We start from the raw sequence: 25971 nt of genomic DNA on the forward strand, positions 1-25971 counted from the left end.
GACCCACCACAGCCTAGATATTTTTTTAAAGATCCAACTGCCTGCCTATTGGGTATTTCAAACTAAATATCCTATAGATATCTCAAACTCAAGATGTCCAAAATCAAACTTATTCTTAGTTCCCAGATTCCTGTTTTTGTTGTGGGTACCACCCTCCTTCCAGGCACCCTGGCTAGCAACGTGGGCATTGCTGACTTCCCTCACTCTCCTGAGAACGAAGAGGTTAGATGAGAACCCTGAGTCCGTAAAGATGGGGGGGGGGGGGGGGGGCAGAGAGCCTACGAATTTGGATGGGAAGAACAAATGCATCTTTATTCTTACTAACCTCTAACTGAAAATGAGCATTTCCTTCCATTTATGAATTTAGGCAAGAAAACAATTCTGAGAAGGGGTCAACAGGCTTCACTAGACTGACATAGGGGTCTATAACATACAAAAAAGTTAAGATTCTGTGTCCTAGAACAGCGCTTAAAATGTGGCTTAAAAGGTTTCTGAAGGAGTAATGACCAAAATTTAGTTACAAATGAAATGCATAATGAATCGAAGGTGTTTCGGGCAGCTTCTGCCTGGGTGGCTATGGGCAACTTCACGGCAGCCCAGGTTCAGACGCAAAGCATGCTCACTTTGCATTCAAATGCCCTCAGGCCAGGCAACCAACAAGGGCAAAACTCTGAGAGGAGTCAGATAAGTGGGAAAAGTTTAAGAAGCCCAGTCCTAGAAAAATACCAGGTAAGGTGTGACAGTGAAAGAAATTCTAACTGAGAATAAAACGAGGTTTCCGCATTATCTCTTGGGTTTCCTTTATCTAAGCCTTGGCTCCCAATCGTCTTTTATTTTTATCAGATTCTTAAATGTAATCTATTGTGAAAGACCACACTAATTAGCCACCTACTTATCCTACCCTGCTCTCTGATTCTCAGAGGTCAAGGGCTGGCCTAAGTAGTGAAACCCAACCCAAGTCAGCAGAGCCCAGGTTGACCTCTTAGAAGGCAGGGCTTCAGTTTCCTGAATTTAATTCCATGTGCTAGCTGTACTGTGGACTACTCTTTCCCTTTTTTGGTCTGTAATACACATTGATGATCCCTGGGAAATTCAGGGATCACCCCAGAGCTGAAAAACTCCAGAAAATTTCCCAGTATTCAAGAAACAGCCAGAACAGCCACAAAATCCACCTCCTCCCCCAGAGCCCACATTTACTGCAGCTTTTCAGCTAGGGCTGAGAACAGATTCTCTGGCCTAAATGCATTCCACTTCTCTAAAAGTAAATAAAAGCCATGAAGGCCAAGACTAACTTTTGGCCATGGTCTCATTAGTTTAAGGTATAATTTTCAGATTGAGAGGACTTATGGCCTTTGGGAAGTAAAGATGAAAATACAATAAACAATCTCTTAGGATGAAAGTGAAAAGGCTCAGCAAGTCCATTAAATCCTATTTAGAAAGCCCTTACTTTAAAGAGGTTAAAACACTCAGTTATTAAGCACTGGTTTGAACAGGACAACAAGCGGAATGCTAAGAGCTTTGGTTTGAAACACAGTGTGTTAAACTAATCAAAGCTATTGTTTTTTAAACTTCCCCCAAGACTGATTAACTAGACAATTATCCACTGAATCACAAGACATTAAAGCAGGAGGAATAGGCCCTTAGGGTGGGGTGCAGTGAACAGAGCACAACAGATTTAAAAGTTGGGAGTCACTAAACTGAAGAGCTGAGTGACAGACTAACAAAACTCACCTGACACACCCAAGAAATCTGTAAAATTGATACCACTTATCCCACAGATGAAAAGAGCCTTTTGCAAACTCTAAGTATAAAGCTTACTATCAAGCCATCAAGGTACAGATAAGGTCACTGAGGTTCGGAAAGAGCTTAGTTATGTAACTTGCACAAAGAAAGCTCAGCTAGAGACCAGGACTCAGGGTTGTTTCACTCCACTAAGCTGTACAGAGCCACCTCTGGCTTGACTGAATAAAGGTTCTCAAGAAATCATTTAAATAAAGATTTCAATTTTTATTTTTAAATTAAATTCTTCTAGAAAGGTGGAGATGTAAGGGGAACAGGTGAAAAAAAGGCAAAAAGCCCATTCTTAAGTCAGATACAGAATTTCACTCATGAATCAACCCTCTTTTAATCTTATCCTGGGCACTTGATAAGCCAAATACTGAGTATCCCAAAAGTCTTAGGGTAGTTTAAAGATATTAAGATTTAAAACTGCACCAATATTTTTTGGAACATCTTGTATAGATGCCCAAAGAGGCAACACCCATCACCCCTGCTTACTCAGAGGTAAACTGAGGCAACTTTCCAAAGAAATCATTGGCAGACTCAACAAAACAAATCCAGAATGGTCTACTATTGACATAGCTGCTGAGAGGAACAGTGTAGGTTTTTCCCCAAACATGCTGGCGGGCAGAGCTCCTGGACAGACTAAACATAGGCAGTTGTCACTGTGGGTGTTCTGCCAACACAAGTGTAAAGTTGTCATCAGAAATGAGTATGTGCCTCACAGTGGCTTACAGAAATCCCAACCAATCTGTGTCTTGGACTCCTCACAAGCCAACTCTTCTCTTGGACGACCTGGATTCCTTCCCATTAGTGCAATTACAAGGAAGATCCATCTTTTACAAGTAGACAGGGGAAATCAAAGTTTACATTCGGGAGAAGAGATGTTTGCCCAGAGTCCAAGTTCATCAATAACAATGTGTAAATAATGGCTACAAGAAAACCTTGTTGCAATTCTCCTGGATACTTCTTAATTCTCCTTTGTTACTTTTTAAATCAGATTACTCCCCTACCTCTAGAAACAGAGTTAGACTCTGGCTTCAACTATTGATAAGCTAACAGGTAAAAACAGTTGGAGACATTTGGAGGAGGAGGAGAAAGTGACGAGGTGTTATTAGCCAACTACAATATGACTTATAAACCACCTTAATGTTTGAAATGCAGTGATCAATAAGCCTCATTGCCTCAATATAATCTAGGGACCTTCAGGCAGTTATGTGAAACCCAAAGTCAGGAAGAAGATAACAACAGCCCGTACCTACCTCACAGGGTTGTTGTGAGGATCAAATGAAATACGGAAAAGCATTTAGCACAGTGCCTGGTCTATAGTAGATGCTTACTACTTCCTTTCACCTCCCTTTCTTAAGGCTCCTACTGACAAAGTATTTGAGTGTCTATAGCTTTTCACAGGATGGCAAATCAGGTCATCCTTTCATTCATTTTCCTAACCTCCTGAGACAAGCTATAAGTTTTAGCCGTTATCCTGCTCTCTAGTTTCCCCAAAACAGATCTTGATCTTTAACAGTCTTCAAGATAAATGGCCTGTTTTTTTAAGGTGAGTTCAATGCTCAATACAGTTAATAGAATCTCTACCAGCTTATTCCTCAATCTGGATTTTTCAATGGCAGAAAAAGAAAATTGAATATTACATGACTAGGTCAAATGAGAATTTCTTTGGCACAAAGAGCACCTCCGCTGCTTCACTTCAGGGCTGACCAAGTTAGCAATAATAGATGTAAAATAAAAAGTCCCCACTTGCATAATGGCAGGGAGTTAACAGGATAAAATTTACCAGAACATTTACTTAACACCTTGGACTAGAAGTCAATTCATATTAAATTTACAAATTCTATCCATAAACACGGTAGACTATTCCATGAGGAATAAATGGAGTGGAAGGGGGGAAGGAAGATTGGATACAAGTTAAAAGAATTTCCTAAAAAATACAAGTCAGTCATTCCCCAATTGATAAATGGTGAAAGGATATGAACAGGCAGTTTTTCAAAGAAATCAAAGCAATATATAGTCATATTAAAATGCTCTAAATCATTACTGTTTAGAGAAATACGAATTAAAACTCTGAGATATCATTTCACACCTATCAGATTAGCTAAAATGACAGAAGGGGAAAATGACAAATGTTGGAGGGGATATAAAAAAATTGGAAATTTAGTACACTATTGGTGGAACTGTGAACTAATCCAACCATTTTACAAAGCACTCCGGGATTATACTCAAAGAATTATAAAACTGTGTATACCCTTTGTCCTAGCAATACCACTACTAGATCTGTTTTCCAAGGTGATCAGGGTAAAAGGAAAAGAACCTACGTTCTAAAATATTTAAAGCAGTTCTCTTTGTAGTGGCAGGGATAAATTGCAGGGATGCCCATCAATTGGAGAGTGGCTGAACAAGTTGATATAGGATTTGTGATGGAATATTACTGTGTTATAACAAATGATGAGCATGTTGATTTTAGAAAAACATGGACAAACTTGCATAAAATAAGAGAGCAAAATGAGCAGAACCAAGAAAATGTTGTGTACAGTAACAGCAATATTGTTTGAGGAATAACTATGAACTACTAAGTTATTCTGAATATTATACTCAAATCAATTACAAAGAACCTATGAAGGAAGATGCTATCCATCTCTAGAGAAAAAACTGATAAATAGAAGTGTATATATATATATATATATATATATATATATATGTATATAGTGTAAGGTTTTACATACATGCATATATGCCTACGTGTGTGTATGTACACATACATATATAGAGAGTGTGTGTATATACATACACACACACACACATCAGTCTCAAATGGTGGCCTTCTCTAAGTTCAGGATGAGGAGAGAGGGTAAAAGGGAGACAGTTTAGAACTTAATATGTAACGAAAAAATTTTTTTTAAAAAGAGGAAAATTCTCAACAAAACAAACTAAATCAAGAACTGTTGCTTACTTTAGCTGTACAACCAAGAACTTCTGGGGTTGAACCTGAAGCTGTTCAGCCTCCCAATCCTTACTCACTTAATCTGTCATTCAAACTGCCATGTTCACACATTTCATATTTAACAGGCTGCAAAGGTGAATCCTCACAGACAAAGAAGACACCTTTTCCCAAAGATGGTAAATCAGCTGTCCATTCTTGACTGGAAGAGGGAGTGATTTGGGGACCTAGTTTCCAAAGAAAAAGTGTGAACAAACCACTTAATTAAAATGGCTTGTTAAGAGGTCCAACCTAGCTGAAAATAAAAGAAATAATGAAATAAAGTCCACTTTGAACAAAAGCACATTCACACTCATTTTAAGCATTCAACGTCTGTGAACACAATACAAATGTATAGCAATTAACAGGTCACAGGTTAGTAACAATAATAAAAATTTTAATGAATTTTTGTTTTTATTCAACCATACATGGAAAACACAAAAAATACACTTTTCTTGGAAAATGTGAAGCCTATAGATCTGATTTATCAGATCTTTAAATAAAGAGTCCACACACTTGTTAATCTGGTTTTCAAATACTACTATCATATGGCATATCTCTTTCTCCCTATGTTTAATCTCCAGTTTATATGAAAGGCAGATAAAGGTTCACATGAGATTCTCATCAAATGTGGTATTAAATCAAATTATTCATTTCCCTCCTACCTTTAAAACAAATGATATAATGATTAATTTTAACTCATCTCACATCACACCTTGTGGTCAAATACTGAGATTGTGACTAGTTAGATCACTTTCAGATACATCCTGTTATTGTGGATAGAGAGATAGTCTTGAAGTTAAGAAAATATGGGTTCAAGTCTAGTTTCTGACACATATATCCTGGTTGAGTGTTCCCCGGCAAGTCACTTAAACTATCCCAGGAATTCTGACACTTTAAGGAGTTTGATTTCCTTACTCTGTGCTTCCCTAAACCAAGGAAATTACAGGGCCTCCTCAGAAGATTTCATCTTTTGCATAGATCACAGAAAATGGAAATGAGCAGGAAAGCAAATTTTGAGTTTTTATTTACCAAATGTCTTTTTAAAATTTTATTTCTTTTGTGTACAAAGTCAGAGGGGACTATATAATAAAATTTCCTAAATTATGCTACTTCCAAAGAAGCTCAATTATTAACCCTTACTGAACTAGTCTGGAACAAAGCATCTGATGACATTTCTTTCATTCACGAACATGTGAATAGGTAAGTGTGGATCTGGAATCACCTCAATTCCTCAAGGATTCATCCTGGTTATTGAAAGGCTTCTGGATTCCCCAAGGCATGGCTACTTGGGAAGTTTCCTCATTTTACAAGTGAGGTAGTTTCAGATGACCAGATGACTAGATAGAGAGAGGTCTGAAATTTCCTTCATTGCAAAAGAAAAGGGGTGAAATGGGGAAGGTGTGTGTGTGTATATTTGTGCCTTAAAAAGCAAGTTCCAGACAAATATCTATGTTATGTTAAAAAATAAGGCTCCAAATATGTGGTCTTGGTGTACATGTGTGTTAAGAAGCAAGGTTCCAAAGAAATTTGTAGTCTTGGAGTGTATGTACGTGTTACAAAGAAAGGTTCCAGACAAACATGTGGTCTTGGATGAGGGTGTTATGTGCTAAAAAGCAAGATTCCAGAAAAATTATGTAGTCTTGCAGTGTAAGTATGTGTTACAAGGCAAGGTTGCAAACATGTGGTCTTGGGGTGAGTGTGCCTATAGGGTACAAAGCAAGGTTGTAGACAAACATGTGGTCTTAGTCTTTCCCTGGCCTGCACTGAACCCTAAGAGGAAAAAGGGCCGAAGAAAAGGCAAGCACTGATGATCAATCAGGCTTACAAGCCTCAGAACAGGACCACAGATGGGACTGGGCAAGCCCACAGACCTCCGTGAAAAACAAGTCATCCCCTAGGGATCCCCACCCCCAAAAGGCAATCCTCCTTCCTCGGAACCCCAAATCTAAACCCACCCCCCGCCAGAGCGCTGATTGGGCCGTCTCCCCGCGCGCTTTCCTTGGTTTGACCTCCCATTGGCTATTCGCCTGGTCCATCTATCTGAAAGACCCAGCCCTCATCTCTCACATTGGGCTCAGACCCTTGTCTCTCTGGCGAGCCCAACCTCCCCGCGCACTTCTCTCCAATTTGCTTAGAGCGTCCCAGCTCAGGAAAGAACCCGCCTCCCGCCTTCCTGTGGCCCAAGGATCGATGTCAGTTACTAAGAACCACCAAATGGAGTCTCAATTGGTCTACGGTCTTGTCAATCTTATTCATCCATTGGGTTCCCTCCTATACAGCCATTGGACGAGAGGACAGGCCATCAGGACAATTACACCCGCCTCCTGTTCGCCTATTGGTTGATCAACCCTGTCGCTCTTCCTCCGCCCCCCCCCACCCCAGCGGTCCATTCATTTCACACAATAACGGGCCCGATTGGAATTGCTCCAAGGACCTAGAAGTGTAGACATGGTTGTTTTCCACTTACCCGGGACTGAGAGCGTTCTCTCACCCTAACCTTGTCCCCGTTCCTCTGCGAAGAGGCCGGACCACAAGGAACCACCGCCGCCTTCTGCGCAACGCCAACCGCCCGCCAAAACGGATCCGCCGCTGCGCTTGCGCACGCGATCCAACGAAGGACCCTTCCTCCGCCCACTGCGCATGCGCATAAAGGGACAAGACTCCCGCCACTGCGCAGGTGTATTACATAGGTCCGTTCTTCCCCGCCATTACACGTTGTACAAATAGCCGTCAGGTCTTTTTACTGCGCTTGCGTTAATTGGCTGTGGCACTACGCATGCGCTCTCAGAGAATAGAAGCCCAAGAAGTAATTGTTAGTCATTTATTATTTTTTTAATTTTTCACGTTTAATAGTGTTTTCCTCCCTAAATATAGCGTAATATTTTAAACAATTAAAAATTAAAGTTACCTAAAAAAAACTGGTTACCTTCAAACAAGAGTGACTGGCAGGAGAGCCAATCAGGCGCTTTAAAAAAAAAAAGAACTTCTCAGAAGCCAATCAGCAGCTTCCTCGGGGCGGAATTTACGCAACGCATTACGCTACGCAAAGATGCGCTACCATAGACCAATCGGTAGCTAGAATGATTGGAGCTATCCAATGGTTGACAAGGAGGGGAGGAGTCTACCAATGCAGAACGCGAGGAGGCGGGATTAAAAAGCGGGTACGAAGGTGGGGAGACAGAAACGCTAGTTAGCTATCTCCTTTCTGTTCTCGACACCGTTGGAGAAGGATCGCTGAAGCTTTTGCTACCGCTCTCACCATGTCGAAGTCAGAGGTAAGGGAGTCGCAGCCCAACGATTGTGCTATCTCGTTCTTCTCTGTTCTGTTCCCCGTATCCTCTTACGGTGCTTAGCCCAATACGCCTCTAATACGACCTTTATCCGTGAGTTCTGTAGCCTGCTGTCGCTGTGGCCTGCTCCTTCCACACCCCCCCCTCCTAGGTCGCCATTTTGTAGGCCCGGCCGCCATGAGCCTTTAGCCCTCGCGGTCCTCGAGTTACAGGCTCTTCGAGTGCCACCGGCCCAAACCCTTTGTCTCGTTTGGCCTTATCTCCCCTTGATTTGGGGCTGGTTTCGATTGCCTGACGACCAGGTTTTTTTTTTTTTCGTTTGTATTCGCGGTCATCCACCCTCTCTTTGTTGCGCATGCGTTGTTTTTTTGCCCCCTTTCTTTACCCACCCGTACCCGGGCTTCTGACAGGCGGGCCTGGGCGCTAGTGTAAACCTCGGGCCCACTCTTTGTCCCCTGCTGGGGGGGGGGGGGGCGCGTGTACTTTAAAGCGCAGCGCCTCTTTCAGCCAGGGTCCCGCGCCGATTCCCCCCCCCCCCCCCTCCCGACCACCAGCCATGACTTAAAGACCCTTCCCTTTTCCAATTCTTTGAATCGTGTCGTCCAGTCCCCCAAGGAGCCCGAGCAGCTTCGGAAGCTCTTCATCGGAGGCCTGAGCTTTGAGACGACGGACGAGAGCCTAAGGAGCCATTTTGAGCAATGGGGCACGCTTACAGACTGCGTGGTGAGTGCTGAGGCCCGGGAAGTGGCTGTACATCCTGAGAAAAATTCACACGTGGGGGTGGGGGGTATCTTTAAAATGTGCTTTTGTTGGAAATAACTTCCTCTTAAATTGGTTAGTGCAAGAAGCTCAGTGGCCCATCATCTGCTTTTGTACTTGCAAGAGACTTTTGTGCCTTTTATTGCCTTTACTGCTTACTAACATGTTGTCTCTGCTCCCTTAATGTCTCAGGTGATGAGGGATCCAAATACCAAACGTTCCAGGGGCTTTGGTTTTGTTACCTATGCCACAGTGGAAGAGGTAGATGCAGCCATGAATGCTAGACCTCACAAAGTTGATGGCAGAGTTGTTGAACCAAAGAGAGCTGTATCTAGAGAGGTATGTTCCTTCATCTTTTTGGAAGTAACGATTTATAATACAGGTTGGGTTAGTCCTTTAAGGCTTCTGCGACCTCGAGATTGTGAGTTTCCTAGCCATTTCCACCGATTGTTTTTCGTCTTGTCTAGGACTCTCAAAGGCCAGGAGCCCACTTAACTGTGAAAAAGATCTTTGTGGGTGGCATTAAGGAAGACACTGAGGAGCATCACTTACGAGACTATTTTGAACAGTATGGAAAAATTGAAGTAATTGAAATCATGACTGACCGAGGCAGTGGCAAAAAAAGAGGCTTTGCTTTTGTTACTTTTGATGACCATGATTCTGTGGATAAGATTGTCAGTGAGTATCACAAATGGTATTGGAAGTAACCAAGCTTTGTAAATCTTCTTTGTTGAGATTTACCGGCAGTTAGGTGTTTCTAATTGGAGATTTTTTTCCTAGTTCAAAAATACCATACTGTGAATGGCCACAACTGTGAAGTAAGGAAAGCTTTGTCTAAGCAAGAAATGGCCAGCGCTTCATCTAGTCAGAGAGGTAAGTTTTCTATACCACTGGTTTGGTTGCCATCTTGTGCTTATTGTCTCCAGTTTTTTAAGGGTGGTCTTTTTGTGTGTGTGCGCGTAGGTCGAAGTGGTTCTGGGAACTTTGGTGGTGGCCGAGGGGGTGGCTTCGGTGGAAATGACAACTTTGGCCGTGGTGGGAACTTCAGTGGTCGTGGTATGTATTTTCACAGTAAGCAAGCAGCAGTACTTTTAATTTTGTTTGGGCCTTCTGTTAAAGCTTTTAGGTATTCATGTGGAAAAGAGAAACTTTGCTGCTTCCTCTCCAGTCTAGTGACCATCCTTACTATTTCTTTCTGGACTTTTGTCAGGACTTTGCTGCCTGTTTGGTAGCATTCCTCTGATTTATTACCATTTTGGACTGTTGGCTTCAGGCAGATAGTTTGGTCACCAGTGGTTTGGATATGGTGTTATTCTTGATTTGGTACCTAAGTTGGTTATAGTAAAGGTAACTTGGCTGGATGAGGATGACTAGGTTTTTGTTTTGTTTTGTTTTCTTTCGTTTTTTTGTTGGGTTTTTTTTTTTTTTATTTAGGTTTGATAGCTGATGCCCAACTGAATGCCTTTTTTTTTTCTTCCAGGTGGTTTTGGCGGCAGTCGTGGTGGTGGAGGATATGGTGGAAGTGGAGATGGCTACAATGGATTTGGAAATGATGGTATGTGCTAAAATCTTACTTAGAATATAATTATATCAAGTTGGGTAAATAAAAGGATTCTTGGCCCTTCCTCTCCCCCATTAGAACAGGCCTAGTTTTGCTTTTTTTGTTGTCTTTCTTTTGTTTTTTAAGTGCTGCATGTGTTGAGCTTGACCTGATTGTCCCAACATAACATGCATGCTGTGTATTGGCCTTGAGCCTTTAAGCTTGCATGTATTTTTTGACTGTCAAATTTGTCTTACTGAGAAGAATTGTATTCTTCTGTAGGTGGTTATGGAGGAGGCGGCCCTGGTTACTCTGGAGGAAACAGAGGCTATGGAAGTGGTGGACAGGGTTATGGAAACCAGGGCAGTGGCTATGGCGGGAGTGGCAGCTATGACAGCTATAACAACGGAGGAGGCGGAGGCGGCTTTGGCGGTGGTAGTGGTAGGTATCAAGTGAACCCAAACAAGTATTATGGTGTGGTAGTCTAGATTAGTATTGTAGTTTTTCAAAAAAAAATCTTGTTTTGGGGTTTGATGCTCTTAACAGCATTGAACAAGTGCACTGCATGAAACCTGGTTTTCAGAAAGCTACCTCCTCCCAGCTTTAAGCTGGGCCGCCTCACTCCCTGCCTTTTAAGTATTTTAGATAAAGCAGGATGGTGTCTTAGGTTACTAAGTCGCTTCCATAGCAGGATTTAGTGTTTTGACTGTATTTCAGGTTCTACTACATTTTCCAGCAGTGTTAGGCAGTGATAGTCTGATCAGATTATTATGTAGCAGAAAAATTTTTTTCCCTCAAAACCCTGGAGAAATACCTCTTTTATTTACCCAGGGGTATTGTGACTGATTAGATTACCCAACAGGTTGTCTCATCCTGTATGGAAAGTGAGTGCACAAAGGACATGTAGGCTGTCAGTGACTCAGAACTGTGGGAGGATGGCAATGCTTTATTAATTTCTGGTTGCCTTTTAGTAGTAACTACTAGGATGCCTCTTTTCTTCTTCTAGGAAGCAACTTTGGAGGTGGTGGAAGCTATAATGATTTTGGCAACTACAACAATCAGTCTTCAAATTTTGGTCCCATGAAGGGAGGGAACTTTGGAGGCAGGAGCTCAGGCCCTTATGGTGGAGGCCAGTATTTTGCCAAACCACGTAACCAAGGTAGAATGTTTGCTTTATAATTTTGAATAATGTGCTACACTTGTGAAAGCTGAATAAGAGACTGAAATAGCCAAAGCTGCTTATGCACAGCCAATAATTAACAGTTCTGTGATCCGGTGTTTAAGGGTCCACAGTTTGGTCCACATGGGGAGGTTACTGACAAGGGTTAATAAAAAGTCCTTGAACACTCCTTTACCCTTAGGGCTACTAATTCCTACAATTAAGAACTATACCTATGCTTTCAGTTGGTAGTGAATTCCCCATGGAGAAACTTCCATTATCAAAAGCACCTTTGAGTTAGTTCAAGACACTGGATTAAAGTGACTAACTTAGGGTCATAGCAAGTAACTTCGTATGTCCAAGGCTTATACTCCAGTTAGCTCCTTAGCCAGTAATTGGTATAGGTAAGATTCTTAACCTGGGAGAAAAAGTAGTGGGAACTTCAACTAATTGAAAGGCTTTTGTCCCTAGGTGGCTATGGTGGTTCCAGTAGTAGCAGTAGTTATGGCAGTGGCAGAAGATTTTAATTACTATTAGGTAAGTATTAAGCCTTCTCATCTCACACTTGAGCTTTACAGTTATTAATGAACCCAGTAATACTAATGTAGCTAGCAGTGCAACATAGTTAACATTTGTAATTGCAGTAAATTTGTTGATGTTAATAATTCAGATCAGCAAAATCTATGGGGAACAAAACTTGCTATTGGATTATAGCTTTGAGTCTTAATATGTGTTTAGATTAACAACTTTATTCGTATTGTTCAACAGGAAACAAAGCTTAGCAGGAGAGGAGAGCCAGAGAAGTGACAGGGAAGCTACAGGTTACAACAGATTTGTGAACTCAGCCAAGCACAGTGGTGGCAGGGCCTAGCTGCTACAAGAAGACATGTTTTAGACAATACTTTTTGTGTATGGGCAAAAAAAACACCAGGACTGTATTTGTGACTAATTGTATAACAGGTTATTTTAGTTTCTGTTTTGTGGAAAGTGTAAAGCATTCCAACAAAGGGTTTTAATGTAGATTTTTTTTTTGCACCCATGCTGTTGATTGCTAAATGTAATAGTCTGATCATGACGCTGAATAAATGTGTCTTTTTTAAATGTGCTGTGTTAAGTTAGTCTACTCGAAGCTCCCCCTAAACTGCCCCAACAAGCATGTTAGACCCAAGGTGGTGGCAGGTCCCTTCTATTCTAAAATAGTCATAAATCATTGTGAGTTCCATTGAGTGCCTTATAATCTTGCCATGTGACTGGCATTTTATAGTGCCAAAGCCTCAGACCCCATACTTAACCTAAAATCAAGAAATTTTCACAATTTGGCTATTATGGATTGCTTAAAATTTATAAGTTCTCCCACAAGGCTTCAGTTAAGAATTGATTTTTTAAAAAATGTCCATCTCCTCCAATATGCATGACCATTGGCAATGATTTGAAAACATTAAGTGAAAACTTCTAAGACCCCTTTGTGTTATGGACTCACAAAGTTGACTCAATTCTCCTTTCCCACCTACCTAGCAGTCAACTGGCTTATTGCCACACCTCAGTGAAGAAAATGCCCGGGGAGGTGGGTGGATGGGGGGAGGTTGGGAGTAACATTTCTCAGATCCTGTTCATGATTTGGTTTGAGGGTCATGTTCTGCCTTGAGGCTTAAGGATCATTAAAGGAAAACTGCAGTGGTAAAAAAAAAAAGTTTTACTTGATTTGCATTTCACAAGGGTGATTGGGCTGTAGGGTCATTCCTCAATATCTGGGGGGTCTCAAATTATTTTTGAGTTGAATGGGGGGGGCTGTTTGAAAGTATCTCACTGACCACGTTGGCTATCTTGAAACTGCAGTTTTCCTTTTAAGTACAACATGTCACCCAGGCTCTCATCCAACTCAGGTGGCTGCCTCTGTCATACAGTGTAGTATTGAGTTTGGGCCAGTTTCAATCCCATTTCCTAGAAGAGACATGCTCTTAAGATCCATTTCTTAAACCCTTTTGGTTCCCTCATTTAGTCAATTTGTTTTGTTTATCCCAGTGACTTTGTATCCTGTAGAATAGAAAAAGCTTTTATTTTAATAGGTCTGTGTATTCCATTCCATTGGTTTTGTTACCCTATCCCTTAACTAATCTTTGAAAAGATGGGGGAGGAAGGGTGGGTGGATGGGGGATGAGTCTCTGGGAGGGAAGGGGGTGGGGGGGAGGGGGTGGGAAGAAGCATGGTTATGCTGTTAAAAGTTTTCTAGTCCCTTGGGTTTGATATTGGCTGAGTTTGCAATGGCAGGTGGAACCTTAACTGTTCAGGGAGTTTGCAGATACCTCAGGAGTCGTGACAATCAATGGCTTTAAAGATCCAGGAGATGTTCAGCTACTAGGAACTGCTAGCAAGTAGAGCGCGAATGGCTCCGCGCTTAGACACTTGTGGTATGGAGTCAAGTGTACAGAGATAAGCCAGGGGCAGGCCTCGGCACGATCCATGAAAGCTAGGAGGGAGAGAAGTTTCAGTGCCCATCGGAAGGAAGGAGGCAGACAAGAGTAAGGCACATCTGACTCTTAGGACTAGCAGTCAGAGCCAGAAGGAAAGGTTTTATTGCTATACTGGTAGGTAAGAACAGATTTTACTTATGTCCATATAGTTTGTCTGAAATTATAGTTGTTTTCTGTGTTTTTGTTTTGTTTCTTTTTGTTTCTGTTTCTTTTTGCTAAAATAACATGTTGAGCCCAGCAAATAAAAATAGTCCAGTCTAGTTGTACTCATCTAGAGTCTTCATCCCTTTCCAGTGTCTTCACTTGCCCTGATGATGAAATCTAATGTAATTAATACCCATGAGAGCCAGTAAGCACTTTAAATCTTAACAATATAATTATAATGGTTGATAATCATGCTTGAAAGTATTGGCCTCTATTCCCCTCTTTCCAATTTCCCCTTCAGTGGCTCACAATAATGCCTTAGGAACACCCTTTAAGCATTTTTATTTTAAATTTTTTAATTTTTGCAAAGGGCTAGCTTGGGTGTATTCCTTAAGGGGTGGGTGGGAGGGTGGGTATTTTGAAATTGGCTTTAGCCTAGGGAGGAGGTAATACTGAGAGTTTCTTACTTTTCCAGGAAGGAAGTTGCTTGTCCCTACCTGGTCAGCCCTCTAAAATCTAGAGGCCTTTGGCTTATTCAAGTGGCTACTTAAAATGTAAGTTGGCTAAAATGCGGTGAGTAATTTTACAACTGGGGAAACCATGGTGAATAATGATGATGTTTAAGGTTAGAATTGGGGGGGAGGGGGGGAGGAACGTCCTAAGGTTAGGAATCAGGTGTTCCTCAGTGCCAGCTTTCTCCATGAGGAAGACAAGGTGGTAATAGCACACAGCACAAGTAAATCATCCAGGTTTTATCTGGATAGGGTTAAAAGATTTGAGGGTACAGTAATTGTATACCCAGTAGGTGCCTGTTGTTGAATGAAATCTTTTCTTTTTGCAGGAACATCATTTAAGGTCCAGAATTGAAGCCACTTGTAAATTTAGCTGGTAAGCAGCTGACTTGATTCTTGACTGCTGTGCAGCTCACAAAATTTAAGAATGGATATATTAAAATTTTTAAATTAATTATCTGCCTCCTGTCATGTCTGTGAACCTACAGCACCTTCTGAACTAACTTGGGAAAAGTTGACCTGTGTAACACTATATAAGACTAGGAGCCACAGAGCCACACCTGAACCCCTAGGCCATTCTTTTGTTGTTCCTTGAATAATAGCTAACATTTACAATTATCTCATTTGATCTCAAAACAATCCCATGAGGACAGCTGCTATTATCTCAATTTTGTAGATGGGAAAACTGGGGCAAACTGAGGTGAAGTGACAGGTCATAGCTGATGTCTAGAGTACTGTGTCCTCTAGCTTTCTTTCAGTATGAAAACCTATCAGCCAAGATCACATAAGGGAGGGTAGGAAAGGAAGAGCTATACTTGCTTAGAATGAAAAGGTTCTAATCAAGATTGGTATTCTGTTAGCTGAAGACCCCCAGGTTTGAAAACTGTTTTCAGTCTTTACATCACATAAAATAATCTAATTAGATGTAGCTTGCTTGCTGCACAACAGCCTCACTCTACCTCACTCCTAAGAGTAGCTCTTAAGTTGGCTCCATGATGCACTCATGTCTCCTGACAAGACTTCTCCCCTAATACTATATGAGGATCAGTTACCTAGCCTGTAAAAAAACACTGCTCTTGGGGACTACCATGAAGCAAACTAGGCTAAGAATCATTTCTACGAGTTAGCAAATGGTTTTCTTAGATCAACCATAGCTAGATAATGCAAGTATTGGCCTTCAATTCTACAGTCACCAGGACCACCTAGCAAAGTGTCCGGGTTAGCAAATGGTTTTCTTAGATCAACCATAGCTAGATAATGCAAGTATTGGCCTTCAATTCTACAGTCACCAGAACCACCTAGCAAAGTGTCCAAGGTGGTTCTGGAGCCAAGGCTCCTGTTATCTTCACTGGTCCAGCCTTTTCTTCCATAAGGCTTAGCTTTCAAAGCCTTTTCAGCAGCCATTATCTTCCAAGCTCTTCTATCAATTTTAAAATACTGTTTGCCTTTGTTCACTGTTTCCTATGCCTTCGAATAGCTGTTCTTCAACCAGTACATAGTAGAATAATACTTTAAATCTCAAATCAAATGCAGCTGTTTCCAAGAAGTTTTCTTACCAGTGTAACAGCCCAACTTATACATCCTGGATTTAAGTGTAGCTCATAGTTCATTTGTGCATCTTCTAACTAGACAAGTGCATTTTGTCTCCATTTGGTGTACCAAGAAGTCTGTTGTGTAGACAGATCCAGAAAAGTCTTTAGATCATTTATTCAAGTTTTATGTTTTTTGGGATTTTTACACCATGAACATGTTCTCAGTGGGATTACAATGAACTAATTATATTGAGATAAAGGAATTTTTTTCCATCTATGGCACCCCAGGTTAAGAACTATCAAGGTCGGAACCCAAGTCCTACCTATACTAACTAGGAGCAGCTAGGTGACAATGGATAGAGCTCTGGGCCTGAAGGCTGGAAGCCATATTTCCAAACGTGGCTTCAGACACTGCGTGACTCTGGGCAAGTCACAACCTCTGCCTCAGTTTCCCCATCAGTAAAATAGGGATAATACATGCTCCTGCCTAGGGTTGTGAGGACCATATGAGATAAAATGTAAAACAGTGCCTGGTACATAGCACTACATATATAGGAACTATTATTATTCATTGTAAACTATGGCACACAGTGCTGTTTAAATGTTAGCTATTAGGAAATCTTGTACATGAATAAGTTGATGTTTTACTTTTAGAAACTGATAAGACAGAAGACTGGTCTTAAAGCCAGGTAAATGATTTCCTTATATGGAAGGTGGAGTTCCTTAGACTAATGAGATTACCTGTCCAGTTCCTAGCCTGGTGAATGACTAGCCCTTTAAATTGAAATCAGATTTCAGGAAGCTGAAGGTCAGACTCTAGACAGTAAAGACAACCCCCTCCAGCCCAAGGTGCAGCAGCTCCATTAATGTCAGATTTGAAGCCACCAATGGAGTGGAGGCTACCCAAATAATTTCTAAATCACCATTGGATGGAATGGAGCACTTGGAATTATCTAGCTGTCTGAACCAATGCTTTAAAGAGAAAATGGGTGAGGGTTGCAACACGATGGATTTAGGGGAGAAGTAAAATTTCTTGAATGTAATGACAAATCCTGGAACGCTGGTTAGAGGTGGTGGTGGTATTTAGAACGGAGGAAAGGGAAGGTGAGATCTCAAGATTATAAATAGTCTAGCTCCACCCCCTGCTTTGCAGACCAGGTTGTCAATCTTTTATTTTATCATTTGTCAGTCTATCCTGTTCAGGATCTGGATCCTTCTGTCTAATTGCACTCTCTTACTCCAGTTCAAACCCTCTCTTTTGAAATGGGAGTGCACACTTGAATTACTTTGAGTAAACTTTTATTCCCCCTTCAAGCTCAACACTCTACACCTCTACTTCATCTGCTTAATGACTTTGCTAGTCTCCTGCTCCACCCCCAGTACTCACCAGCTTTTTTTTTTGATAGTCCATTCTGGTATCAAGTCTTTCTATTGTCTCACTTTGCTAGTCTTTTCCTCCATCTCTTTTGTGCAGTTAGTTGTTTCTATTATAAACTACAGTGGGATGACTCTTACCTTTGGAACCAAGGCATGTTCCTAGGCTAGCTTTTTCTCCTGAAATTCTGAGTTAATTTGTATGAGAGAGGCAAGTAGTGTGTGAATTCAGGGAATGTTTGATCTGGGTCAAACAAATTAAAGCAAGCTCATTATAAAGTGAGAATTTTATCACACCTTTTCTAGTAAGGATCAGTGGTGGTTGGGGTGGGGGGAGCCTTAAAACGCCTGTTAGATCTGTTTGGGCTCTCTTCTACAACTAGGCTCTGCACTGATATCATTAGAATATAGACTGATGGACTTTCATAGATAGGGAAGGATAGGATGTATTAATGCCTTTTTCCTTCCCACTCCTTGGTCCTCACACTCCCTGACCCCAGGCTTTGGAAAAAATTATCTTTTCTCTAGTGGGAATGTCCCTGGGAAATAGGGAGATGGAAGAAGTATTATACCAGCTGCAGTACCCTGTACCAACAGGGTTTCCTGGTCTGAAAGAGGCAGAGATCACGACAGACATCAAACCCCCAGAACCTACTATTTTCTACCTTCTGTTATTGGGGAAGAGACAAGACTTATTCTCCAGGATCCAACCAAAATCTCCATTGATCTCCTAGCCACCTCCTCACACCCCTACCCCTTCTTTATCCCCAACAACTCTGGATTATGAGCAGGCTCTATGCTGATGCCCAGCACTGACCAAATTATACAAGTGAAAGAAGACCAAATAACATTTTATGTGTCATGCTTTATCTTTCAAATCTTAATTTGAGTCCTTGGAGGTAGAGGGGCCTGTCTGGGGAACTGAAGGGAGGGAGCCTAGTAGAAAGAGAGCAGACAGCTTCCAGGCTTCCTACATACTCCAAACCAGGCTTTCCTGTAGTTACCACAATTGTACCCCTACCCTTTACTTCCCCAGAGATGCCCGTCTTCCTGAGCCCTCCAAATCAATTCTCCAGCTTCTGCCCTGAAGGGCTAAGTTGAGGAGCACCTTTCTAAGAAGGATGAGGCAAGGGGAAGAAGGAAATGCACACCTTACCGTCTCCAATTTCTTTTCCCTCCCAATTTCTCCCCCCAATTCAGTCTGATGTCTCCATCTTGAGTCCCCTGGGCACCAAGAAGATGGCTCCATCAGCAGCCTGTTGCAAGGCATATTCTTCTGGGGAGTAGCCATTGCCAGCTTCATCACGTAGCCTCCGGAAGACATCTCGGTACAGCTCTGCCAGCTGCTGGCGCATGGCCCCCAGGGTCCGGTTGGCCTCCCCTCGGGCTCTAAGTAACCGCTCTCGTTCACTGGCCAACCTCTCCAATTCTCGTTCTAACTGCACAATGGTCTCCAGCTTCCTTTTTCTACAGTTCTGGGCAGCCACCTTGTTCTTACCCCGCCGCCGGATGTCCCGGACCAGGGCCAGCTGGCTCTCGCTCAGTGGATACCTAGCCACCAACTCATTAAAGTCATCCACAGGTAAGTTGACAATTTTCTCAGTGGGGAAAGGGATCTTCATGGCCAGAGCCCTGCGTTCATCTCTGCTTCCTGACTCTCCTCGACCTGAGGGTTTGACCCTTCCGGGGCACATTGAGGGTTCAAAAGTCAAATGAGTCTCAGGAGGTGGCAGAGCATAGTTGGAGTGGACTATAGAGGTAGGCATGAGTGGATAGGGGTGCTCCACTGGGAACATCTCCACATACTCTCCTCTCTGTCTCCCAGCTTCTATTCCCTCCATCTCTAGGGATTCTGCATCACTGTAGTTGAGGGATAAACCAGAGTCAGATTCAGGATCTTCTTGGGGTTTGGTGGGTCCCACAGGCAGCCCCATATCCAGTAAGGACAGGGACTTGGGGAGAGGTTCGCTGAGGAGTCCTGAGAGGGTCATGGGCTTGGAAACAGGAAGGGCCAGGCTGCCATATACATAGGGAGAGTCTGGAACCAGGGCTGAGGATGGAGGGAAGTCCTGGTAGAGACCCTCATAGGGTGAGGTGAGGTGGTTGCCAGAGTCAGGGAGAATAGGGCAAGGTCCATAAGCAGGAGGAGGTGCAGGACCAGAATATGGCACTGGGGACTCAAAGTTTGGCTCATTTTGGATATCAAGGCCCTGTGGAAGGAAAGACAGGTCAGTTTACTGTGAAAGAAGCCTTGGCTTTCTAGGCTTAAGTTTTCCCAAGAACCCCCATTTCTGGCACCTCTTACCATTCCTTCATGCTCATCCCTACCACCATTCTACTTATCTTACTATCCCCATCATGCATTGCCCCATTTATTACACCCAGTTTCCTATTCCATTTAGCATCCCCCATCCCCTACACTCAACCTCTATTCTGCTACACTCAGCCCTTTATCACTTATATTCAGTCCCCATCTCTTACATGTATCCTACTTCCCTATACTTATCCTCAATCCCACAGTATCCTTTTGTCCTATTCAACCCCTATTCCTTTTCTTAGCCCTCCTATTCCTGCACTCAACCCTCAGCTGCCATCACCTATAATCAGTCCTCATTTCCTTATACTCAGCTTCCTTCTCTCTGGTCTTAGCTTTGATTTCTCCACATTTGGGTTTCCCAAGTCTTACACTCAACTTCATCCCCTGATATATAACAGTCAAGCTTCCTAGCCTGCCCAGAACACACATCCAGGCACTTCATCCAGGGAGTCCAGGCAAGAAAGGCTTCTATAGGGTGATGTCTCTCCCAAGCCAGACCCCTATAAGCATTGGCAATCCACAGAAAGCACCCTTGTGGGATATTTTACCCACTGCTAATTGGTATGTTTCTGGGAGGAAACATGGAATTTAGAGATCATATCGAGGCCCGTATTTTCTTCCTGGAAGATGGAATCTAGCACTGCAAGTTAAGTTCTTCACAGATACCTATGTACTCCTCATCCCACCCCCAACACATATACTCCTTCCAGCCCATAGAAAGGTCAGGGAACATTTGAAGGCAAGAGAGAAAGAGATGAGGGGGAAACAGGAATTATTAGGAAGATGGGAGATGAGAGGGAGGGAATGGGAGGAAACTAAAAATTCCCTCATCTTTTCTTAATCTGTTGTTGTTCCCCTTCTTCCTCTGCCTCACAACTCTCAATACAGTCCATTGTGTTCATGAAAATTTCCAAACTCTCTAGCCCTCTGTTCTTTCCCAGACCATCACCCTTGCACTGGCTGCACTCTCCTCCCTGAATCATTTTAGCCCTATACTGTCCTCTTCTCTAGAGACCCCTATTATTGTCCATTTTGCCCTGCCAAACCTCAGCAGTGGATTTCTCTCACCCTCCACTGCCTTCACTCCTACCCATGTGCTACTGAACAAAGCTGGAGAAAATCATGAAACTGCTGAATGGGTCCACTACAAATTTATGTTACATAATCTCAAATGGGCTGTCACTGTGGCAAGGTAATCTTATTACAATTCCTTAAACTGATTCCCTATCCCAATTATTATGGTGATTTTTCTAAACCTTTTCATCCCTCCTCAAACTTCCTGTGGCTGTCTAATCTGAGGACCTTTGCCTCATATTTCACTGAAAAATTTGAGGCCATTCATGGAGAGTTCCCTCTTCTGCACTTTTCCTCATCTCTACCCATCTCACATGAAGAGGTGGTCCTTCTCCTTGCCAAAGCAAACCATTCTATGCACAAGTCATGCTATTCCTTCCTGTCTTCTCCAGCAGATTACCCCCTCTCATCCTTAGTCTTTCACTTTTCTCTCCCTATCTATTTCCTCCTTCCCTTCTGCCTACAAACATGCTCACATCTCCACCATCCTCAAAAATCCTTACTTGATCTATCTATTCTCACTATATCTTTCTCTTCCTTTCGGGGGCTAAACTCCTTGAGAAGATGGTCTGCAGTTAGTGTCTCCATTTCTTTTCCTCTCACTCTCATCTTCATACTCTAAAGTATGGATCTGACCTCATCATTCAACTGAAATCCAAAATTACCAGGATCTCTTAATGGGCAAATCTAATAGTGTTTTCTCTCTCCTCATCCTTCTTAACCTCTCTTTAACCTTTAATGTCATCTATCACCCTCTTCTTCTGGATATTCTCTTCTCTCTGGGTTTTCATGACATTGCTTTCTCCTGGTTCTCCTCCTACCTATCTGAATGCTTCTTCTGGGTCTCTTTTGCTAGATCCTCTTCCACATTATACTCTGTAACTGGGTGTTTTATAGGGCTTTGACCTCTTCTCTTCTCCCTCTGTACTGTTTTCCTTGGTGATCTCATTACCTCTCATGAAATTAGTACCTTTATGTACGTGTTCTTTGAATCTTTTTATCTATCCCTAACATCTTTGCTGACTTTCAGTCTGGCATCTCCAACTGCCCACTGATCATCTCCAACTGGATGTCCCATAGATATCTTAAACTCAACATGTCTAAAACCAAATTCCTTATTTTTACCCCCAAGCCTTCCCTTTTTCCCTTAACTTTCCCATTACTGTCAAAAGCACCACTAAGGCATCCAGGCTTGGGTGGCTTATCTTCCTTTCTCAATTTGCATTCGCCACCCAACACACACACTCCTAAACCAATCTGTCCTAATCGATTTTACTTTTGTAACATCTCCCCATATGCCCCCTTCTCTTACCATCTTCATGTAGGCTCTCATCACTTCCTACCTGGATTATTACAACTGCCTGCTGTTGGTCTTTATGCTTCAAGTCTCTCCCCACTCTAGTCCTTCCCCTCACCCATCAAACTGATTTTCCTTAAACATACTGGGCCTACCCCACCACCCCATTCAATCAACTCTAGTGACTGCCTATCACCTCCAGGATTCATTATGAACTCCTATGACTTTTAAGGCCCTTCATAACCTGAACCTTCCCCCGTTCCGTTCTTCTTACAACTCGCTGCCTTTCGTATACTGTTATTCAGTGACACTCTTCTCTTTGTTGTTTTTCCAACAAAACACTTTCATCTCCCAATTCCATATATTTTCATTATTGACCCAAACCCCTTCCAGTACCACCCCCACCCCCACCCCCTGACCCCAAGGAATTCATTCCTTCCTTGTTTCTGTCTCCTGCCTCCTTCAAGTCCCAGTTAAAATCCCACCAACAAAAAGCCTTTCCCAACCCTGCTAAATGTTAGTGCTGTCCCTCTGTGATAATCTCCATTTTGTCTTGCATATATCTTCTCTCTGCATGTTGTTTCTTCTTTCAGACTGTGGGCTCCTAGAGGGGAGGGTCTAATTTTTTAGAATTTTTTTTGGCCTTTCTTTGTATTTCCACCATTTAGCACAATGGCTGGCACACAGTAAATACTTAACAAATGTTTGTTGACTGAATGACTGATTGAAGGATCTGAAAAGATAAAGTCTAAAGGCAAGAAGTTGGGGGTCATAGATAGCACATAGGACGGGACAGAAAATATGGCCTATTCACTGAGTTCTGACTACAGCAGGGGTTCTTAAACCTGGGGTCCAAGAACTTCTTTTTTAAATAAAAATTTGGATAAATTTTATTTCTTTACAATTGATTTCCTTTGCAATGCTATAGATATTTTATTTTATGTATTTAAAAAACATGATTCTCAGGAGGGTTTCACAGGCTTCGCCACATGGCCAAAAGAGTCCTTGACCCAAATAAAAGATAAGAAGAATCCCTGAATCCTTAGACAAAAATGCAAATAAAGAGGCAGCTAGGTGGCGCAGTAGATTGAACCCTGGGTCTGGAAGACCTGACTGGATACTGCCTTGCTGTGTACCCTGGGCAAGTCACTTAGCCTCTATTTGCCTTAGTTTTCTCACTTGTAAAATGGGGATAATATTAGCACCTGTCTTCCAGGGTTATTGTGAGGATGAACTGAGGTAATATTTGTAAAGCACTTTTCAAATCTAAATGCACTACTAAAATGCTAGCTACATTGTTGGTGTTGTCAATTACAGAAAATACTGAGTTTAATATGGAAGGGTTACCCAAAACATTTAGTTTGTAGAATCTTTTGGGGGAAGGTTTTAAAATTTAAAAGAGATCCTCATTGTTCTAAGATGGAAGTAGAGTAGTACATTACGATACAAAGAGTACTGTCTCTGGAATCAGAAGACCTAGTTTCATAACATGTCTGTTCGTGTGGCCTTGGTCAAGTCAGCCTCACTGGGTTTCATTTTCTTTATCTGTAAAATTAGTAGGTTGGACTAGAGGTCTTTTCCAAGTCTAGATCTATGATTCTATAATCCTACGAAGCTTTCTGTGTAGAGACAGGGGGATGGATGTCAAACCTCTCCTATGGCCAAATTCTTTTGGGACAATTCTGCCAATTGGCTAGGACAATTGCTGAGTGGAAGGCAGTCTGGTAGAGGTGGTCTGAGACAGAGGAGTTCTTGTGATCCCATGAGGGACCCCTGAATCTATAGTGCAGTTATTTTTGTAAGATGTGAGAGCAGGAGTGGGTCAGGACATTATAAAATTGGATTATCATCTGGGTTTAGAAACCTAGAATTTAGGGAGATGGGGGTGGGGAGGCATTTTAGTGAGCTAGAAGGGAAAGTGACAGAAGAATGGGGCATGTAGAAGAGTGGGATATATTGGGGGAGGGGGGAGGAGGGGGCCAGAACTGAGGAAAAGAAAAATAGGTCTGGAAAAGGGGATAATACTGGGGGGTGGGGAGATGAGGAGAGTCAGAAAGGGGCAAAGAATTGGAGGTGAAGAGCCCTGGGGCAATCCAAGACTGGAGGATTGGGGCAATTTCTTCCTGCCCTTGCTTCCATCTTTCTCTCTCCCATCTGCCAGTCAGTCCAAGCAGGGATGCAGTCATCTTGCTATGAGAACTGCCCCCAGCCCATGGCCAGCGGCCACCCCAGATCCCTACCCAACCAGGGACAAAGAAGTCATTGTTCTGTTCAACAGATACCCCTTTGTCTGACCAGCAGGAGGAGGGGACCCCTGCATCGTCCTCCCTTAAAGGCCCCAGACTCGGTTACCTGGGGGGAGGGGCACCGGTGAGAAGAGGGGTAAGGCGAGATTAAGTAGGGAGAGGTTAAGGAGGTGAGATGATGTAGGAAGTAAGAAGGTATGGGGAGGGGGATTAAGTAAGGCAGCAGAAAAGGAAGGGGGATAGCGACGGGAAAGAGAAAGAAGGGGAAAGGAGGTGGGCAAGCAAGAAAAGTGAGAGGAAAGAAAGCAGTGGAGAGAGCCTAGGTTTCCCTCACCACCCACAGGTACCCCCTTTCTGTCCCCACCCCCCCTTTAGTACCTCCTCCCTTGTTTACCTAGCCCAAAGCCCTCCCCCATCCCCACCTCCTGCCTTGGGCATGGCTGATTTTCACCTGATCTCCCATTCAGGCCTACTCCTGCTAAGGCATCTGCATTTCCTAGCCCTTCTCCTTAGACCCCTGACCATCCCTGCTGCCCAGCCTCCCCTTCTCACCTGCAGCTCTGTGATAGACATAATTTCCTGCCAGGTCAGCTCCATCTCTCCCAGCTCTGGGGCAGCGAGTAGCGGAGCCCGGTTCCTGCTCTGCTGTGGAGGACACGGGGGCATCCTACCAGGCCAGGAGCCAGGGAAGGCTCCCCCCCGGCCGAGGTCACCCAAGCAACCTGAAATGATGAAGTGAGAGGGTGAGGATCTCCCCTACCAGAGTGTATTCTGTACCTCCATCAGCGTAGGTGGGAAGGGGCATTTCACGCCTACCAACTCTCTGACTCCTGAGAGATCCTCTAAGGGGAAAAGACTTCCCTCATTTGACCACCTCCTTTTATGAGTCCTTAGTATCACAGAATCCACCTTCCCCTTGTAAAATAAATTTTTTGTCCCTGGAGAGGCAGTAGCAGGTCCCTGACCTTCCCTAGACTAAAGACCTTTTCTCTTCCATTCCTCCTCACATCCTCAAGCCACCTCCATAGTCAGGGGAAGGAGCCAGGAATCTAGGGTTTTTTCTCTGGGACAACATCAGGAATTTATTTATTTCTCTCCCCCATCTTGCCTCTCTTTTCCTGAATCTTAATTTTTTTCTTCCTAGGACATGTAAGAACCATGAGATTCTTAAGGGGGTAGTGCCTTGGAAAGAGGCAACTACCTCAACCCCAGGCCTGGTCCTCGATAACCCTCTCCTATTTCCCCACCCTAGGCTCCTCCTGGCTGGGGGAGATAAGAAGTTATCAGCCCTAGGGCAAAGAGCAGAGTAGGAAAAGGAAGATAGGCATATTCTAGGCATAACCTCTATGCCTGTGGGCCCAAAGAGGTCATTTTATCCATTCCTCAGCCCATACAAACAAGTTTCTTTTTAAACTGAGATCTTTTCGAAGCAAATCTGTCTCCAGTTTTCCTTCTTCATTCTTTCATTTCCCAACTCTGCTT

At 42.9% G+C, this 25971-nt stretch overlaps 3 protein-coding genes across 7 annotated transcripts in view; 1 reads left to right on the top strand and 2 right to left on the bottom strand.

Moving 5' to 3' along the window:
* CBX5 (chromobox 5) overlaps positions 1-7490 on the bottom strand; it is a 31690-nt gene extending 24200 nt beyond the window's left edge. The window contains exon 1 of one of the 2 annotated variants that reach the window (XM_072654912.1): positions 7242-7490. The gene's annotated coding sequence lies outside the window, so the exon portion shown is untranslated. The remainder of the gene's footprint in view (positions 1-7241) is intronic. The other variant, XM_072654909.1, reaches the window with a different exon arrangement.
* A 376-nt stretch (positions 7491-7866) lies between these two features.
* Positions 7867-15103, top strand: HNRNPA1 (heterogeneous nuclear ribonucleoprotein A1). 4 transcript variants are annotated; one of them, XR_011977198.1, is made up of 12 exons: positions 7867-8049; positions 8671-8787; positions 9016-9162; positions 9291-9501; positions 9604-9696; positions 9787-9879; positions 10304-10378; positions 10646-10804; positions 11370-11522; positions 11994-12059; positions 14613-14691; positions 14979-15103. XR_011977198.1 is itself a non-coding variant. In XM_072654905.1 (11 exons), the coding sequence occupies exons 1-10, from the start codon at positions 8035-8037 to the stop codon at positions 12047-12049; spliced, it is 1119 nt and encodes a 372-aa protein (XP_072511006.1). In that variant the 5' UTR covers positions 7867-8034; the 3' UTR covers positions 12050-12059; positions 12291-12623. The 4 variants fall into 4 exon arrangements, 2 of the variants coding, with proteins under 2 accessions (XP_072511006.1, XP_072511007.1); XR_011977199.1 differs by lacking the exon at positions 10646-10804; XM_072654905.1 differs by lacking the exons at positions 14613-14691; positions 14979-15103 and adding an exon at positions 12291-12623.
* A 3297-nt stretch (positions 15104-18400) lies between these two features.
* On the bottom strand, positions 18401-25155 carry NFE2 (nuclear factor, erythroid 2). Its single transcript, XM_072654904.1, has 2 exons — positions 25042-25155; positions 18401-19765 (listed from the first exon to the last, which is right to left on the bottom strand). Exons 1-2 carry the CDS (start codon positions 25153-25155, stop codon positions 18752-18754), a joined length of 1128 nt encoding a protein of 375 aa, XP_072511005.1. The 3' UTR covers positions 18401-18751.
* Between the last annotated feature and the right edge of the window lie 816 nt (positions 25156-25971).

The sequence above is a fragment of the Notamacropus eugenii genome, chromosome 3 (assembly GCF_028372415.1).
Source record: "Notamacropus eugenii isolate mMacEug1 chromosome 3, mMacEug1.pri_v2, whole genome shotgun sequence".
Classification (NCBI taxonomy): domain Eukaryota; kingdom Metazoa; phylum Chordata; class Mammalia; order Diprotodontia; family Macropodidae; genus Notamacropus; species Notamacropus eugenii.

Bases quoted from the DNA above. Each gene is read 5' to 3' on its own strand.
- HNRNPA1 (XM_072654905.1), top strand. The intron at 10,379-10,645 runs GTATGTGCTAAA...ATTCTTCTGTAG, and splicing joins CAATGGATTTGGAAATGATG to GTGGTTATGGAGGAGGCGGC. The intron at 11,523-11,993 runs GTAGAATGTTTG...TTTTGTCCCTAG, and splicing joins TGCCAAACCACGTAACCAAG to GTGGCTATGGTGGTTCCAGT.
- NFE2 (XM_072654904.1), bottom strand. From the start codon at position 25,155: ATGCCCCCGTGTCCTCCACAGCAGAGCAGGAACCGGGCTCCGCTACTC. The intron at 19,766-25,041 runs GTGAGAAGGGGA...TTCCTTCCACAG, and splicing joins TGTCTATCACAGAGCTGCAG to GGCCTTGATATCCAAAATGA.